At 43.4% G+C, this 19,532-nt stretch overlaps 1 protein-coding gene across 1 annotated transcript in view; it reads right to left on the bottom strand.

Annotated features, from left to right (window-relative positions):
• Positions 1 to 12,503: 12,503 nt before the first annotated feature.
• The window catches only part of FRMPD4 (FERM and PDZ domain containing 4), a 793,887-nt gene continuing 786,858 nt past the window's right edge, over positions 12,504 to 19,532 (bottom strand). The window contains exons 17-18 of the mRNA XM_029930629.1: positions 18,022 to 19,314; positions 12,504 to 16,443 (exon numbers count right to left, since the gene is read on the bottom strand). Coding sequence (XP_029786489.1) covers positions 15,119 to 16,443; positions 18,022 to 19,314 — 2,618 coding nt within the window. The 3' untranslated portion in view covers positions 12,504 to 15,118. The remainder of the gene's footprint in view (positions 16,444 to 18,021; positions 19,315 to 19,532) is intronic.

The raw sequence follows: 19,532 nt of genomic DNA, 5'->3' as shown, positions 1-19,532 counted from the left end.
GAGTCAGAGCCCCATTTCTGCCTCCCATCTTTCCCTCTTCATAGACCCCTGAGCACATCCTTCGGCCTCTCTGCCTCTTTTTATTTAAATTTTTTTTACATTTATTTATTTTTGAGAGAGACATAGCGTGAACAGGGGAGGGGCAGAGAGAGAAAGAGACACAGAATCGGAAGCAGGCTCCAGGCTCTGAGCTAGCTGTCAGCACAGAGCCCAGCAGGGGGCTCGAACCCACAAACCGTGAGATCATGACCTGAGCTGAAGTCGGCCGCTCAACCAACTGAGCCACCCAGGCGCCCCTGACCCCTCTGCCTCTTTATAGATCATCTCCTTGGTGTGAAGGGGGGTTAACAACAGAATCATTTGGGAGACAGAAAGAGTCCACTGAGAATGCCCTTTGTAAATCAAAATGCTGTATACGCCAAATGGATCATTTTTCAAGATTCTGATGAGGACACAACATGAGAACTGCCTTCTTACATTTTCAAGCGTACAGTAGCGTTAACTACGGGCGGAGTACGATACAACGCTCTCTAGGACTTACTCATCTTGCGTGGCTGAAACTTCTTTCTTCTTGCAAAGCTTCCCATTGCTTTTCGCCCAGCTCCCGGGAATCACCGTCCTACCCTGTGCTCCTACGAGTTTGACTGTTAGAATCCTCATGTAAGTGGAATCAGGCCATATCTGTCCTTCTGTGGCTTATTTCACTCAGCAAATGTCCTCCAGATCCATGTTGTTGGATATTTCAGGACTTCCTGTTTTATGGCTGGACAATATTTCAGTGTGTGTGCGCGCATCATATATAGATAGAGTTAGAGAGACATATACTGCATTTTCTTGATCCAGTCATCTGTCGATAGACGCTTAGGTCGTTTCCACATTTTGGCTATTGTGAACAGGGCTGCCATGAACATGGGGGTGCGGATCTCATGAGCCAGTAAGACAGAGTTAGGAAGTACAGACTTGGAGAAGCACTGTGTCTAAAGCACTGAACAAAAGGAGAAACTCCACTAGCTGAATGATGGGGGTGGGGGGGAAGAGAGAGAGAGAGAGAGGAGAGAGAGAGAGCAAGAGCGCATGAGCAGGGGAGGGTCAGAGAGAGGAGGCACAGAATCAGAAGCAGGCTCTAGGCTCTGAGCTGTCAGCACAGAGCCCCATGCGGGGCTCGAACCCACGAACTGCGAGATCATGACCTGAGCCAAAGCCAGGGGCTCAACCAACTGAGCCCCCAGGCGCCCCAGGGAGGATCAACTTTATAAGTACTCAGGGGAACCCCCCCAAACAAGACCCTTTCTGGGGTCTCGGGATCTGGGTGCGGGATGTGGGAGGGAGCAAATATCGCCTGTGACTATGGTTAGAAAGCCAACACCTTCCTTCAAATGCGTTTGTTTTGCTCAATCTTAAAATAACAATAGCGAACATTTATTAGGACTTATTATAAGTCAGATGCTCTTCTGAAGACGCCCATTAACTCATATATTTCTTATGAAAGCCATATGGTAGAAGCTGTTGTTTTGTTTCGGGAAGCAAATTCATGCTCAGAGACGGAGTTTGTCTTTGCCAGTAATTTATTTCACCCAGGTTTAGTGCGGGAATTTCAGAAGCCAATAGCTTACAGCATAATGGCTCTTAATGAGCCAATAAAGAAATAACATACTCCAAACCAACAACAGATTAATCACACCATTGTTCCCGGCAAGAGGAGATGAAAGGAATAAAGTCCAAATTTCAGCTGAGCTGGTCCCTTATCTGACTTGGTGGCAGAGCCCCCCACCCTGCAACCCAGAGCTGAGCTGGCTAGAGCGTGTTGCTAGGGCCCCCCCCCCCCCAGTGGTGACAGCGCCTTTACCGCAGCAGGAGCTAATGCCCCAAGGTCTTTGGAGAGCTTTCTAGATCCACAAAGTGTGTCCTGGCCCAGACTGAGCCCCAGCAGAGCCCCTCCGGGGCTGAGCTCCTGAGCACGTTCCAGCTTTCCTTCGGAGGAGGTGACAAGGTGGGTGACAAGAGGACGCCAGCCCTGTCTCAGCTGACATGCCTCTTCTAGCAAAACAGCTTCACTCAGAAAAACAACTCCATTTTTGTCACAAGCAAGGGGCTTTGCAATTGCATCGAACCCATTTACACCAGACATTTCATCCCCATCTTACAGGCCAGAAAACCGAGGCGTGTGAACATGAGGCGCGTCACCCAAAGTCGCAACTGGGACATGGCAGGGCGGGGAGAGCCATACGGTCTATCACTATATTAACCGGGTAAAGTGCTTCTAACTAACTAAAAAATAACTTCTAACCCCTAAACAACAAACACCTGAGTGCAAAAAGATTTCTTTTATTAATGCAAACTTTTACAGTAATAAAAGCGCCAGTTTATTTATAAAAGCAAGGCCCTATAGGAAAACTTTCCTTAATAAAGCTTGTGATACAGAGCAGCAGTAAAAATACTTGCCCGCGAAAATAATTCTATGTATCATTAAATCTGAAAATTTAAAAAAAATCATTTATGGCTCAGCGACCGTGGGTCTGCCCCAAGAGAGTCGTATTCAGCATTGAATTATGAGTCTCTCATTCCCAGTGTTTCTTGGTGGCGCATTCCATTCTAGCCATACTTCAGAGCAGCTAAAATTAGAGAATTAGCATAAAGCCAGGATCTAAAGGGCTATTTGGAGCCCAGGGTTTATTACTTTTATTCATTCAATAGCAAACATTTAATGAGTACCTGCTCTTTGCCAGGGGTATCTCTAGATGCTTGAGAATAAATAGAAATAAAACTCATCTCTGTGCTCAAAGAACTCAGTCTTTTTGTTGAGCTAAAGACCCTCCATGGTACTACTCAAAAATAAAGGCCAAAGGGCCAAGGAGCGGGAAGGTCGGAAATGCCTTGAGGAAGTCTGGTAGGTGGGCAGAGCAGGGCTTAGCAGCTTCAGTGTTGAAGTACACAGATGGAGAGATGGAGCCCTGGTGAGGTTCAGGATCTCCCAGGGGGATGTAAGTCACAGGTTCAAGACTCAGTCCCGGAAGCCAGCATTGGAAGCGAGGTGGGGACTGATTTCAAATATCACGGGCCGCCAAGTCATTGTCACGTGACAGGTGGTTCTGAGGTCCTCCAATCTGTCTGAACAAATGATTGGATCCTGACAACTATGGATGAGTTGGCCATTGATTACAATGGCTTCAAAGTGACTTTCAGAGCAATGGTTCTCAACGTGTGGTCCCTGGACCAGCAGCAGAAGTCTCACCTGAGAACCCATTAGGAATGAAAATGGCCCCATCCAGACTTCACTGCATTGGGAGCTCTGGGTACTGGGTACTGGCCAGGCAGCCTGTGCTCGAACAAGCTCTCCAGGTGATACTGATGGAGTTAGTTTGTGAACCGCTGTCTTAGACGTTTAGAAAATGTTACGCTCACAGTCGTTTGCTTGCTCGTCGATCAGTCGTCCAAATGTTGTAAATATATTTCATGCATTTGATTGGCAGTGGGGACTAGATTCCTGCAACTTCGCATATTGGCTGGTTGCTCCAAAACATTGCATCACGTGGGAGCTTGTTAGAAATGCAGAATCTCCGGCTTGCCCCAGCCCTCCTGCGTCAGTTTTTCTTAAGACATTTACTTTTTCTTTTAAGTAATCTCCACACCCAACATGGGGCTCGAACACATGACGCCAAGATCAAGAGTCATATGCCGACTGAGGCAGCCAGGTGCCCCAAGAAAACCCATTAATATGGTGCCTGCTGCATGCCTGGTATTGTTCTAAGCACCAGAAATAAAATATGAATAAGACATGGGTACTTCACTAAGAATAAACAGATTAAAAAACGAAACCAAAACAAATCCGTGCGTGTGAGGATTGCAGTGATAGAAGCATTAACGTCACACCTGGAGCTCGGAAGAGGCGGTGTTCGCTCTCTAGTAGGGTTGGAGGGCCAATCACAGAGGGCTGTCTGGGGAGGTGACCTCTACGATGTGATTTGAAAAACAAGTAGGACTTCATTAGTCGGACAAAGCAGAGAAAGCACTTCAAGATGGAGAGTTACTTTCCTTGCAAAATTGTCAGTTAAAATTATAATTACAAATTCAAGAAGTATTTGTCCAAAAAATCATTATTATACTTTTGATCTGCACTTATTCCTGTGTTTCCCCAGGCACCTGTGACCTCCACTCTGTCTTCCTGAATTTAGTTACTATTTCCATTATGCTATTTTATTTAAGACACATTCACATGTGATTTAGTGATAGTTTTACATGATTCAATGTTATAATTATCATGTCTTACTTCATATCCACTTGCCTTTAACAGTATAAATATTGTGTAATAGAAAAATAATTCTAAAATATAGAGTCATCTTTCACTCCTAACAACATGAATGGGAGACATCTATGGCTTTGGATTCAAGAATAAAAATTTTTTCTTTTCAAACTACAATTTACTCCCAGGAATGTAATTCTTATTTAATGAACCTGAAAATAAATGGGAGTTTCACCCAACCACACAGTAGAGAATGCAATTTACATATATTGTTCTATTTTCCCAACCCCATCAACTGGGTGGTTATGGAAGTGATTGACTTACTAGCAATAAACCATGGCTTGGTTGGTCTTGTGCCTACCTCGTAATGCGGGGCTTTTCTTTGTTGTTAATGTGTCACCCACTTTCTCCTGCGAGTTTGTAATGGTGCCTCATGTGCGTTGATCAACAGTTTCAGAATGTGTGACGTCTGCCATATTCTTTTGCTTCACCGCAGTGGGATCTGTGTCATACTCAAAGGTGTTCCCTCTGAGTCCCAAGTAAACCAGAGGTAGAATGTGTATAACTTCTAAGTGATACAAGTCACCATCCCAACCTGTCCACACTTTGCCATCTGAGCCCCAACATATGCTGCTTGTCCCCCAGGATCCGATCAGTGATTTGGTGTTGAGGAAATGGTCTACATCTATGGAGAAAAATAAAAGTAGATTTCTACCTGACATCATATGAAACTGTGGATTTCAGATGGCTCAAAGACCTAACTATGAATGGTGAACTATAAAGTAAATAGAAGAGGGAAAAATACATTTCCCATAATGGACTGAGGAAAGACTTTTAAACAAAACCTTCAAGACACATATCATATAATTAAAGAATGGTGGGCTTGGTTGTTTCTGTATGAAGGCTTTCTGTTTTTGAAAGGAAGCTATGGACAAGATTACAAATGATGGATTGGGAAAAGATATTTGCAGTGTCCCAATCCAATTAGGGCCTTATATATAAATACATAAAAAAAATATGTAAATCAACATAGAAAAATTGAAAACTAAATTGCAAATTGGGCAAAAGTCATGAAAAGGAAATTAGGGGGAAAAAAAGGAAATTAGAGGAAAAGGAACCCAAATGGTCAACAACTATATGAGGAGAAGCTCAAACCCTTTATCAATCAGAATGCAAATTAAAACAACAAAGAAATAGACATCCATCAAATAGGCAAAGTCACAAAGATGGATAATGCACATTGTTGGGAGGTCAACCAAGGCCCTGTGGGAGTGTAGACCACCATCTTGGTCACATTAAGTATAAGTTGTGATCCAGCGCGCGCGCGCGCGCGCGTGCGTGTGTGTGTGTGTGTGTGTGTGCGCGCGCGCGTGTTTGCCTAGTTGCCCCTTTCTCAAAAATCGAGGGAGTCCTAAAGGAGGACTTCAGTAAAGTCTGATTCAACAGTATAGCTTTGTATAGCTTTGGAAAGTAAAGGGAGAGAAATAAGGGTCACAGAATCTAGAAAGACATGGGCCCTGTTCTGGAATCATCTGTTCCATCTTCCACATCCTCCACAATGGAGAAAGCAGCATCCTTTCAGGGTATTCTAACCAGGAGTTCCAAGTAGGTCAAGTGGGGAGTTGAACTTGAATGAGTAGGCTCTGCTTCCAGCTGAGAAACTTAGGAGCAAGGAGCCTGAGTCGACTCACTCCCCCCTTCTCATAAATACTTGAGAAAGGCATGGTTACACTGGTTAAAGTTCAGCATCTTTAATAATTCATCTGCCAGTTGAATTATTTGATCTAACCTGATCTTGAAGTCATAACTTGACTCTAAAATGAGTGCGATGAAAAAAGGCATATTGCCACAGAAAAGCTTACCTATGGACCGAGCACTAATAAAATTCTGACCTGCACAGGTCAGTACATCATAATTATTGGCGTTTGCAGCCTTGGAGCAACTTGGCATATGAACAGGGAAATATGTCTTGAGAATGAGCCTGGGCCCAGGTAGGGAAGACAGAAGTCTGCGGGTCCTAAAAGCCTTTCAAGTCTGTATTTCAAGTGTCTACACTTTTCTTCTGCCCAGAGGAGTATGTGATCTGTTGAGTTTGGAGCTGAGGGAAGAGCCTCATAGGGCATGGTGGACAGAACGTAAGGCAGAGTCTCATGATTCCTCCCTCCTAGTGCTCGCACCCCGCACAGCCCTCTCCTCTTGAGCGCGGGCAGAATCTGTGACATGCTTCTAAGCAACAGAAGGTGGCAACAGTGAAGTAATTTTGGAGATGTACATATGGTCCCAACTCAGCTAATTTTTTGTTTTAAAGATTTTATTTTATTTTTATTTTTTAATGTTTATTTTTGAGAGCAAGAGAGTAAGTGAGCAGGGGAGAGGCAGAGAGAGGGAGACAGAGGATTCAAAGCAGGCTCTGTGGTGTCAGCATGGAGCCCAAAGTGGGGCTCTAACTCATGAACTGCGAGATCATGACCTGAGCTGAAGTCAGATGCTCAACCGACTGAGCCACCCATGTGCCCGTTATTTTATTTTTACGTAATCCCTACACCCAACATGGGGCTCGAACCCACAACGCTGAGACCAAGAGTCACCAACTGAGACAGCCAGGTGCTCTCCAACTCAGTTAATTTTGAGTTAATCAAAAGGGACATTATCCTGAGTGGGCCTGACTTAATCAGGTGAAAATCCATAAAAGAGGTACTGGACCCTCCCCCCCAAGGTCAGAGCTTCTCCTTGTGGGCTTGATAAAACAAGCAGCCATGTTGGAGATGCCCTGTAGCAAGGAACTGTGGGCAGCCTCCATGACCCAAGGGCAGCCTCCAGCAGCAAAACACCAGGTCTACTTGCCCGTCCTAGAGCTGCAAGAAATGGAATTATTTGAACAATCTGAATGAGCTTATAAGCAGATTCATCCCCAGCTGAATCTTCAGATGAGAATGCAGCCCAGGCCAAACCTTGACTGCAACCTTGTGAGACCCTGAGCAGATGGCCCAGGTATGCTGTGCCCAGAGTCCTGACCTCCAGAAACTGTGAGATAATAAATGTGCCACTACGTTTGTGTTAGCTTGTTACACAGAAATATAAAACTATTACAGAGGGGTGTGGTGGGGGGTTGGGGGAGATAAGGAGAAGGAAATAAAGTACAGTGGAGATTAAATTTAAATTGGCTTTGGGGTGCCTGGGTGATTCAATCAGTAGGGTGTCTGACTTTGGCTCAGGTCATAATCTCATGGCTTATGACTTCAAGCCCCACATCAGGCTCTGTGCTGACAGCTCAGAGCTGGGAGCTTGCTTCAGATTCTGTGTCTCCCTCTTTCTATGGCCCACCCCCACCCCCGCCATGATCTCTCTCTCAAAAATAAATAAACATTAAAAAATTAAATTTAAATTGGCTTTCATCAAACTCTGAGTTCACATCTTCCTTTATTCCTTACCCTATATATATTTTAGACAGCAGAATATATTGGGTCACATCTATGTGGACTTGGGTGTAGGCTTAGAACCCAATCAAGAAGGAAGTTGGGCCCAAGAACTGGTAGAAACATGAGGAAAAGCAGAGGAAAGTTCTAGCTGTGGGCTAAGGGCAGGTGTGGAATCAGACTATGTTGGGAAGGACATGTTTTAGGGAACAGATTGCTTCTGCTGGCTATTAGGTCAATATTTGCCACCACCCTTCCCATACCCCTGTGCATTTGTCAATCATTCACAAACCAATTTGCACTCAAAATTCTACAGCAGATTTTCAGATCTTGGGGAAGAAATAGTTATTCGTGCAAATCACACATCATCATCTAAGGCGCCCAAAGGTTAAGAACGTGTGTGTGTGTGTGTGTGTGTGTGTGTATTTGCATTGTTCAGGGAGTACTCAGTTATCTTTTGGCCTAGGACTTACCTGGGGGCTGAGGGAAGGATTTGAGTAAGTCAGAACTCATGGTCTAATGAGGGAGAGTCTTTATCTGTTACTGTCTGTATTGCATATACCATAAAAATTTTTTTTAATTTTTTTTTTTTTTGAGAGAGTGAGTGAGCTAGCGCATGAGCAGGGGAGGGGCAGAGAGAGAGTGAGCAGGGCACAGAGGGATCCGAAGCAGGCTCCAGGCTCTGAGCTATCAGCCCAGAGCCCAACATGGGGCTCGAACCCATGAACCACAAGATCATGACCTGAGCCAAAGTTGGACGATCAACCGAGCCACACAGGTGTCCTGAATATGCCGTTTAAATATCTTTAGCAGGGCCTGTGTGCAATGGGTGTCGCGCACTAACTGATCAGAGGTGGCTCCTTCATTCCACATCTAAACAAAGCCCTGACTTATATATAGTCCCTTTCTCAGCAGTCTATCAAATTCCCTCTTAGAACTTCCTGCAATCTGTCATTTCTGTGTTTATTTTTTGCCCTTCATTGCCTGCTGGGCCACTAAACTTGCACTTGCCCGCTAGCCCTCCGTGTGTTACTAGGCACAGGTGGGTTTTAAATTTAACTTACTTAAATTATATTAACTTAAAGATTCAGTTGCTTAGTCATTCTGGCCACACTGGAAATACACAATGGCCACATATGGCTATTTGCTACCATATTGTGCATCACAGATTTAGAAAATTTAGGAAATTCGATCAGATCGTGCCAAATGCTACCCATCCAGCGATTTTCACCACTGGCTTCAGACCCTTTAAACCTTTGTGTATAGACAGTTCTCATTCTGCATGGGTTTGATAGGCATGGATTTCAGTTTGCCATGGCTTAGCTAGACACCAGTCCCCCAACAACATGGTTTAAATGTCAGTTACCATGGTATGTTAACTGAATCATTGCACAAAGTGCAAACTTTTGTTAATGGCTCTTCAACCCAAAAATCACTACATAAATAAAACCTGTGTGTGATGCTCTGTGACCAATCATATCACTTCTTTCATGGAGATCAGAGAGCTGTGGCTTTTTAATTCTTCTCAGTTGGATAATTGTGGGTGGACGGAGGTAATGGGGCTCCTTACTTCTCCGCCATCTTGCCCCATATCACTTCTTTCAAAGCCCATTGGTAATTGATCGCTAATCTGATGCACTTCAGCTCATGCACAGACACAGAAACATGTAGTTGTGCTGTCCTCCTTTCTCCTGCCTGATGAAGCCACGTGCCATTTTATTAAAAAATGGATGATTGAATGAGGGAACTGGCCAAAGATGAGAAGTGCAGCAAAGAAGCAGAAAGTGATCATGTTGGAAGAGAAATGAAAACCCATTGTAAATGGAGTGATAGAAGAAGTAGCTGACTATGAGAATACTAACAGCGGAATGCAGCAAAGGCGAATTTATTGACATAAGCAAGGACGGTGGTTGTGATGCAAAGGACGAAGCTGTCCCACAGGATGTGACGCTGGAAAAGAAACCCACTTACAGTAAAGGAACTCTTGGAGACATTTCACAACATCAAAAGCATGAACGATAAAATACAGAAAGCTGATCCAAATTTAGAAAGGAGTGGGACAGTTTGCCAAAGCGTAAAGAGGCTCACTCCATGGTAGTCGTTGAATGATGAATAAAAGACAACACTGTTCAAACAATCCTTTATAAGGCTTTACAAAAAAGGACACTTTGATTCTCAAGGTTTCCAATGTTTTAAATTACTGTGTACTAAATAAGTATCAGTTTCACTGTCTTTTTCATGTCCCTATATATTTATAATTGACAGCAAGAGATAGTAACATTTTGACAAAAATCTTTATAGGTCATGGTGCAATTGTAGTTTTTTTTCTCATTGCCTCTTTTTTTTAAGTGGGTCTCACACCCAGTCCAGAGCCCAAGGTGGGGCCTGAACTTACAACCCCAAGATCAAGACCTGAGCCAAGATCAAGAGTCAGATGCTCAACCGATTGAGCTACCGGGCACTCATCTCATTGACTCTTAAGATCACTTTGTACATTTCTGTCTTGCTTAGTCATCTTTCCAGCCCTGTGCTTCCATGTGAAGTGAGGATTGACTACCATGCAGACCTCTCGGAGCCCCTTCTTTCTTGAGGAATGACAAGCGATTACTCATTCTAGAATGGCCACTCCAGCTTTGGCAAGGACCAAGTCAATCATTCACCACTGAATCCCAACTCCAGCACCTAGCACAACGTTTGCCCAGATTAGGAAGTTGTTAATAGTTATTTGAATGAATGAATGGACTTATCTTGCCTCTTTAAGTGGGTGACAGAAAGGAGCCATGGATTGTTTACTGAAAGGGCAAAACGTGCAAAGGGTACTCATCAGAATGAAAACAGGAGAAATATTACTTGCTTAGAGGTTACCAAGAAGGCTAAGCTTTCTGAATCCCACATATCTTCACTGCCAGAACTAATTCTGCCTAATGCTGTGAGTGATGTTGCCACAAATAGAATTCTGGTCCAGACTGTAGAGAATGAACACATAGAATGAAAAATAAAACACCCAAACAGACCCGCAAACAGCTCAATACTTTGAAGTTAATGCGTAACAGAAAATTCAGGTGCAATGATAAATACAGAAGAAAGATTGGAGAAAGTTTAGCTGAAGGAGGCGGGTTAATTTCAAGTTGAATGGTGAAATTAGCTATGTGGGATAATCGGTCATCTACTTCTATCAGTGATTTAATTCATTCTATTATTTTGCACTGTGGAAACATTTGATAAAGGCATGGATTGCTCTTCCATGGACTTCCTATGTATAGGCTTTGAAACTAAAAAGTGAGAGGGGTAGGTCAGGGAACAGGTGACATAACTAAAAACTATGCAGCTCAGTGATGTTCAAGTTCTTATGAATAAAAATTCAGTTCAAAAGCTTAGGTCCCGACTCTGATCTTTCAAAGCAGAGAAGCTACTTCTGCAATGTAACTTTAAAGGAAGACTTGGGATGTTATACAGAGAACGTTTTATCATAGTTTTTAGATGGCGACAGGGGAAACTAGCACTGGAATCCATAACGCCAAACTGAAAACTGGTCTTCTACCCACACCCCTCCCCAACACACACAACTACTCAAACACCCCCCACCTCTATGTACCCCTCTGCCTCCCAAAATAGGTTAGAGAGACACAATGTATTATGTTTGTATTTTAATCCCTATGAAGAGTTCTAAGAGTTTGGAAAGGAAAATCACCAAGTCTACGTGATTTGCTCATTTTTCAATTTAAAAATCGGTTAACACAACTGTGAATGGGAAACCAAAGAGAGCGTACTTCTCCCATTGCCAAACAGAGAGTAATCCAGGAGAAATAAACCAGAGTGACATCCTGAGTAGCTCAGAAGTATCATCCAGAGAAGAACCGGCATTTGGAAATATAAGAAAAAGGAATATAAACAAATGAAGACTGTCTTTTCTAAGACAAATCATCATGGAAGATGAAATTTAGAGCAAAAGGAATCGATCCACTGTGGTGTGGCTGTGCTGGTCATTCTATGTATGTTAGTTTTTTTGTTTTCTGGAAAGTAATTTCTTTTGTGATGAGACTAATTCCAGTTGAGCCTAGGGGGTCGGTGTTCATGTCAATGTCTGAGGCAATCGCGCTAGTCGGTGACTTTCACTACAAGCCTAGTGCTGTGGTTGCTATTTACCTGAGTATTCTGTCTTTTTTACGTCCATCATATCCCTTCAGGCCCAATCCACTTACATAAAATATGCTGGAACTTTCAGGTAGAAGGGTGAAGGTAAAACTCTGAGTTGAATGTTAAACTCATAAACCCAACCGGTAATACTAACATCAGTGTATATAAATCCCAAAGAAGATGCCCTAAATTGTTGACCAAGACTGTCTTTGGGGCTGGGTTTGAAGGAATTTTCCCTTTCTTTATTACTTACTTCTGTAATATTTTACTTGATAACATTAAGAAATCATTGATTTTTGGAAGTGTGAAAATGGGGGCCCCTGGGTGGCTCAGTTGGTTAAGCGTCCAACTCTTGATCTGGGCTCAGGTCATGATCCTGCAGTTCGTGAGATTGAGCTCTGCGTCGAACTCACTCTCTCTTTCAAAATAAATACGTAAACATTTAAAAAAAAAGGGAAGTGTGAAATAAATAAATTGGTGTGTGAGAAGTACATATTGATTCATTATGTGATTGTGTCTACTTGTATAGGTTTCAAAGTTTTATAATAAAAGATTAAGAAAAATGATAGGCGATACTCTTGGAAAACCAGGCTGGGGACTAAATACAAAGGACCTCGAGTCCAAGTGTATTCCCTAGTTCAGTGGCCTCCCAACTCGTGTCAGTGCAGCCCTACCTGCAACAAGATTTTTGCATACATGCACCAGGCATATGCTTATTAATTGATTTATTTATTTAAAATGATGTACATATACCACCGTACTATTACGCCATTATAAAACATACACAAACATAAAAAAGGCTAGATAAAAATAAACACAAGGATCGTTCTAACATGTTCTTCCTACACTCTAGTGGACCTGGACCCCACTTGGGAGCCCCATGTGTAGCGAATGGGGGGCCTTTGAGGTTTTCTACATACTAAAGCAGTTGTCTATAAGAAACAGAAGCATACTGGAGCGCCCATAGGTCATGGGGGACGGTTTGGAAGGACCCAGAGCTGTTTCACCGAGGCCTTTCAAGAACAAGAATGGACTGGGAAGCTGTTGTAACTGGATAGGATTTGAATGAGGATCGCCATTTCCTTGGCCACTTCCTTTACACAGGCAGGAGACGATATGCATATAAAGCAAACATCCCCCACACATTATCTTGGGCAATATATCTAATGTAATGACCATGATGGTAAGATCTTAACATGCAGTATTTATCCTGCCAGGCATGCCCTCATTGCAGTAAAACTTTTACACACAGGATTTCACTTCAACGTTGTGACAGTCCTGTGGAAATCGATGTTCATTTTACTGTAAGGAAGATGAGACTCAGAAAAAAACGGATCAACTTTCCCAAGATGAAAGGGGTAGGAAATGGCAGAGTCCAAATTTAAATCAAAAAGTTTCTGGCCCCAGGCCCCCGCGTCCTGAACTATTACACCATGTTACCTCCATTGGGAATTAACAATAGTATCCAAATCGTAAGATCGTTGTGATGATTGAGTAATATATGTGATATGTTTAGCACATTGTCTGACATACAACACATCCTATTCATGTTAGTATTTTAGTACACAGAATATTTACCAAAAATTTCCACAGTAAACACCATTAATATTTATCAATATCAAACACCAATATTTGTAATTATAAGAAAATAATGTATTATTTAAACATTATTTATAATAACACACACCTAAACTCCTTTTGTTTGCTACCATCTATAAATATGTGTGACTGTTGTTACTGAATCGCTATGGAACGATTAACAAGAGAGATAGCAACTGGAGACTGTGATGCCTCCTGCCCGTAGGCTACAGAAATGAAGTATTTGCACCTGCCATACTCCTGCCATATTTTAAGGAACCATCTACACAAACAGGAGTATGTATAGCTTAAGCACAAAATGACCCATGAAGTACATATGTACATATTAATTTTCTTCGACAATTGCCGGTTTGAATCCTTTTGCTTTGACCCAGGGATACATTTTTAGACAGAGAACTGATCTGAAAACTTCTTTGCATTCCATCAGTTTTGCCTACAGTGGTCAAATTTACTGATTCTTTTTTGTTTTTTAATTTTCCCCAGATTTTCATATTTCAACCTACCAATCCAAATTAGAACATTTGCTCAATACTTTATTTATTCATCATGGCTTCCATATTAGAGGAGCCGTCTCACCTTGATGTTCTGGAACACTCCAGATTTGAAACTGTCCCAGGGGTAGGCTGGGATTCCAAATTTGGTTGGAAGCATCAGCCCCCATAGAGGCGATGCGTGAAGCTATATGCTTTGACTCACAGGCTTGTGTATGGCCTGCTGTATGTTACTGGATCTGCACTTACTGTGATGATCATTGAATGTTGCTTTTTGTAATTTTGCAAATACTTCACTAAATGTTCTGTCACTCTTAATGGAACTCTAAGTTTCATGGTTGAGTTGGGGTGGGAAGATGATGTCTTTGGTTTACATATTTTGACATTTAATTAAAGGAGATCTCTCTTTTCATCAAACAATTTAACTTTGACATTACTCCTTTCATTTTATGTAATTAGATAATCCCTAACTCTAGACATTATCTAGGAACCTGACCATCATTACCTCTGTTCTTCTATTTGGGAAGTATTTTAATTATAGAAACATCGTGAAGAGCATTTGTATTGACACAATAGAATCCGCCCCCACCCCATTTCTGCCCAAATGGCATAAGCAAAAATTAAATTTCATGTAGGATTCTTTGAAGAAAGCATCAGATAACCAAACACTATGAGCAAAAAAATTAATTTATTATATAGATTCTCTAATAATTCATAATAGCTTCTCAGATTTTAAATGTCTTTCTGCTATTTCCAATGCTTAAAAATCATAATTTTAAAACATAAGTACTGATTTATATACATTGTGATCTCTTTCTTTCTTTCTCTCTCTCTCTTTCTTTCTTTCTTTTTAACTTCTAAGTATGAATGATATAGTTTCCAAGTATCTACTTGGAAGGAAAGGGGAGAGGATTCATTGTTTTGCTCTAACACGGTTTTGCTCAGAATTGAAAATTTTTCACATCATATACCTGGAGGTTCAACTATATGAAAAATAGCCAAATGTCATCACTTTCTTGTATATTTCTTTTATGTATATATATGTATAATATAAACAGAATACATCTGATTAGTACATTTCAACATTTCTTCAATGTGACTTTTATCTCCTATTTTATATAAAATAACAAAATATACAGAGAGAAGAAAGGAGACATCTGTTCATCGTACACATAAAGTAAATAAAAGTTCACGTATGGCTTTGCAAAGGTAGATTATGATGTGACTTTCAAATTTTATTTATTTAAAAGCATCTTGAGAGAACGTGTTAGTGTGCTTACGAGGGCGGCCATGGTGGTTGAATGTCGCGCCGAGAGTCCAACATTAGGATCCCCAGTGGTCTTTCCAGTGGCTGCCTCTGCAGCCTTCAGGAGACAAATGTAGTTTATGACCACTTCGTTGATCTTCGCTACGATTTCCTGCCGTTGTGTTTCTGAGTTCACGACTTTAACTAATCGCATGCAGGCTTCCGTTAGGCAACAGAGCACTTGAAAGCTGGAGGTCATAGCTAGGAGCATCTCCTCCGGGCTCTTCTCGGCCATTGCCATTTTCCTACAGGCGCTTCCCAATTGTCTGGACTCAATGGATAACAGTTGCTTGTACTGAGAAAGCGTAAGGTCATATGCTTCAGGGCATGACTCCTCTCTCTTTCCCTTCGTTGTCCTGACGAGGCAGAGCAGCTCATTAGCATCATTTTGGGCTGCAAGGAACCCATCAGGCATTGTGTACGTGCTCTCTTTTAGGGCATTTATTCTTGTAATCCGGGCATCAAAGGCCACGTTGCTGAAGTCCGCATCATCTGGGCCACTCAGGTCTTCTGCCCAGACCTTTAGCACTGAACCTCTGGTCAGCTCCCCTCCTTGCTTCTGAATCCCAACAGCCAGGGGTGGGCTGACGGGTTCTGGCATCGCTTGAGTCATCTGTGGTCGAAAGAGGCAAGAGACCTGGCGAGTGGCCTCTCGCTCCTCTTCGTCCTCATCACCATCTTCATCCTGCCCTCGGTTGAGGAAGCAGTAACTGAAAGGTCCCCGGCATCTCCAATTGCCGCCTTCCAGCTTGCGCAAGGGTAATGTCCTATACAGCTTCGAGTCTTTGTGAGCCACCGGGGACCTTTTGTGAACTTTTCCCTCAGAGCTAAAGAACATCGAGCTTTGGGAAAAACTTTTGGTGAGCTTCTTCCCCAGGGGGAGTTCTACTCGCCTTTCTGAACTGGCCTCCTGTGCTTCTGTGATACCTGGACACTTTAAGCTCACCACACCCTTGGTTCTCTCTTGGAAGGTCTCCAAGCCTACAGATCCCGAGAGGATACTGCTGCTACATCTCAAAGCCCTCTGGCTGGGGGGTGTTCCGAGGCTCCCCCCTCTCAGATCCAGTGGCCGCCAGTTCACAGCCTCTCCGTATGCCAGATTTGCTTGGGAGAAATCATTAGGGTCTTGATTTGGAATTGGCACCTTTGATTCCGAGTTAATGTTTGATGGTAGCAGGATGGGATCAGCTTCAGGATGTAGAGACCAAGCTGAAGGCATGCCTCCTCGTCTCTCCTTCCCAGGCTCTGTCAAAGCTACACTAGGGGTAGCAGAAAAACAGAGAGAATCATTAAGCATCTCACGGGTGGTCATTTTCACTGAATCTCTATGTGGTGTCTGTCATTTCCCAAGGATGTATTCTAGAAGGGCTGCCATTGGTCAGGATCACCCTCCCTTTCAAAGACCGCCTCCTGAGATCACCTAATATTTCTACTTCAATACATTTCAAGAAATACTAGGAATCTGCTATTTCTGAAATGACTGATTTATGTGGAACTGTCTAGCCATCACAATCATTTTCACAAACAATGGCATTTCATGACTTTCTTGTGCCCAGTATTTACCTATCAGTGCTTAGACACATAATGAGAAAACACACATCCTAAATCTCCACTCTTCAAACTTATTTGTGACATGTAAGTTTCATCTCAATGGAGTTAGGGTAATCCCAGTATCAGTTACCTTTCTTTTAAAGTGGTCTAATTTAATTAATGCAAACTAATAAGGTCAACTTTTCAAGAGGACCCCAGGAGATTTGTCTGGTATGCGGTTTGAAACAGAGACCCTGGGAAAGTTGCTCAAATGTCTCAAAAAATTGTCATGTGAAGGACATATTTCCATCTCATTGAATTTTTGTGAGAAGAGGTAAGTTTGGTAAAAGCTCTTTGTAAACCACAAAAGATTAAACGGTGCGCTTAAAGAACATTCAAAGATGGGTTTCCCAAGGCAGGTGACGTCAGCGGGGGTGGTGGTGGGGTGGTGGTGTGTGTGTGTGTGTGTTGTGAAAGTGGATAATCTTAAAAGTGCAGGAATGGAAATGAACCAATGTAAGATCTCACTACCACTTACTGACCTAATATGGAAGAGACATTACTGATATACTGTTATCTGAGAGTATGAAAGAACATCTGTTTTTGCCACATGATGGCTGGCCAGGTGGATCGGTAAGAGGAATGCGTGCCCGCCCAGTTGTAGAATGGTGAAGATGGACACAGAAGGTGACCGGGTTCTTGTTTCTCCCTGTGCCTATATTTTATCATTTCGCAGAAAATAAGGCAACTCATCATGCGTCCCCCGAAAGCCTTCCTGACACCAAAGTGTGCCAGATCTGTTAAGTATTGCTAAAAGGAAAACGGTCTTCCCAAACGCCTTCCGTCTCCCTGCTACCCTGCTCTATTATCCTTCCTTGCCTCTCAATAGTGAATGGGCAAAAATGGAAATTTGAGGTCTTGAGAAGGAAATCAAACTTTTGTGACTCTACGTAATACTGTCTTGCAACTAAAAGTCACACCGAGCACTGCTGAAAATCTACCTTTAGGATTTAGGGTGGGGGCGGGGGGGAAGATGGCTCTAACAGATTTTGAAAGCAAGCATGGAGCAAGGTTCTGAAGAGCAAATGCCATTTCCACTACTGTTCCAGATCTAGACACTTCAGTATTTACTAAGCACTGGGGGACCAATGATGGACACAACCTCGCCGTAGCTCTGCACCCTTTAAAAAGAATTCTAACTTTTCCTTTTCTTCCAGACTTTATGTTTTTAGGTTTGTTGAAAATCTGGTTTACAGGCTTCAAGCACGTAGTGCAAAGCGCTAAATCCATCATTGCCTGTACCTGTGGTTTCCTTAATCTTGGGGAGCCGATGACATCCATCTCTCAAAGTGCCAAAAAGGGGTTCCGCATTAATAGCTGTGTGCAGAGCAGGCACTGTCATCCGCGGACACATCCCTTCCGCTTGTGGGTGCAATTCCTTAAAGGGGGCTCCATGGTTGGGAAGCCCAGCGGCTCTCTCCTCTGAAGGAACATAAGTCATGCCTTTCCCTGCAGTCTCAGGAATCAGGTGCTTCCCCATGGAGGGGCAGAGTGGGGACTCCACAGGTGTGGGACAGGTGCTGCTGCTGCTGCCTGTGCCGCAGCCCGCGTCCACTGAAGAGCCTTGAGAACTCTGTAGAGAAAAATGGCGCTCGCTTGGCAATGCTGACATCCGCTTGGCCAGGTGGTAGTCACAAAGGCGGGCCACGCTCTCTTCTGCCTCAGGAAGCTTGGACGGATGGTCACAGGTAGACGGGTCAGTATCCCCTGGGTCGTCTAAGTCTTTGGCTGAAGATACACAGGTCACGTCTGTTAGGTAGTGGTCTCGCTGGCCAAGTCCTGAAACCTCACCGGCTTCTCCATCAGGAGACCCTTCATCCTTCTCTTCCGCCTCCCTTGTCCCCAGACCAGAAGCTCTTGGAAATGTTATCCCGGCTGCTGCTTCCAATCCACTTTTCTCAGCCACTGCCCCCTCAGTGGCCACGTACCATCTTTGGCTGTCCTTGCGAAAGGCAGTTCTCTCCAGATTAAAAGTGCTTAGATGTTGTTGGCCATCCCTTGAAGACACAGTACCAAATTTCCCTTTGGCGTCCTCCTCCACCTCAGCTGTTTTGGTCCCCTGCTGTTTCTTCCCTGGCACGTTCCCACTAGGGGGTGCCTTCCCCTCCCCATCGGCCAGCTTGCTTTTCCTTTTGCTGGTGCAGGAATACACCACTGACCCCATGTGCAGTTTGCTAAAATAGTCAGTGACTGACTTGGTCTCCATGGTTTCCGGCTCCATCTCCATGGGGTCTGGGTGAAGCATCTGCTTGGAAGGCACAACTTTGGGCGGGAGGTCAGTCGCTGGACGGGCGGCCAGGGCGTGTGAGGACTTGGGAGGCAAGCCCCCAGTGGGGGTTTTGGAGGCAGGGAACTCTGTCTGCTCTTCTGCAAGGGGGTGGTAGCCTTCGTGAGTGGCCAAGAACATGCGGGAGAGGCTTTCTGACTGCTTCTGCGCTGTGGCCAGTTCAGAGCTCTCAGTCATTTCAGAAGAGTTAGTCTCATTGCCCGAGTCTGACGAAGACTCAGGACTATAAGCCCGCAAGATGGCTACACCTGCATGCCATGAAAAACAAGAACGGATTAATGGAGGTGTCAGAGGCACTAGGAGACACGTAAGAAAATGGGACTCGTTATTATAAAACAAACAAACAAACAAAAACCAAAAAACAAACACCAAAATTTTCCCTTTTCAGTAAGGACTCTGAATTTATTGCACAATTGTTCCAGAAATGGGGGTGGGGGGGACGACGTGCTACACATTCGGAAAATAA

The sequence above is a fragment of the Suricata suricatta genome, chromosome X, assembly GCF_006229205.1.
Source record: "Suricata suricatta isolate VVHF042 chromosome X, meerkat_22Aug2017_6uvM2_HiC, whole genome shotgun sequence".
Lineage (NCBI taxonomy): Eukaryota > Metazoa > Chordata > Mammalia > Carnivora > Herpestidae > Suricata > Suricata suricatta.
This window is presented reverse-complemented; position numbering and strand designations above follow the sequence as displayed.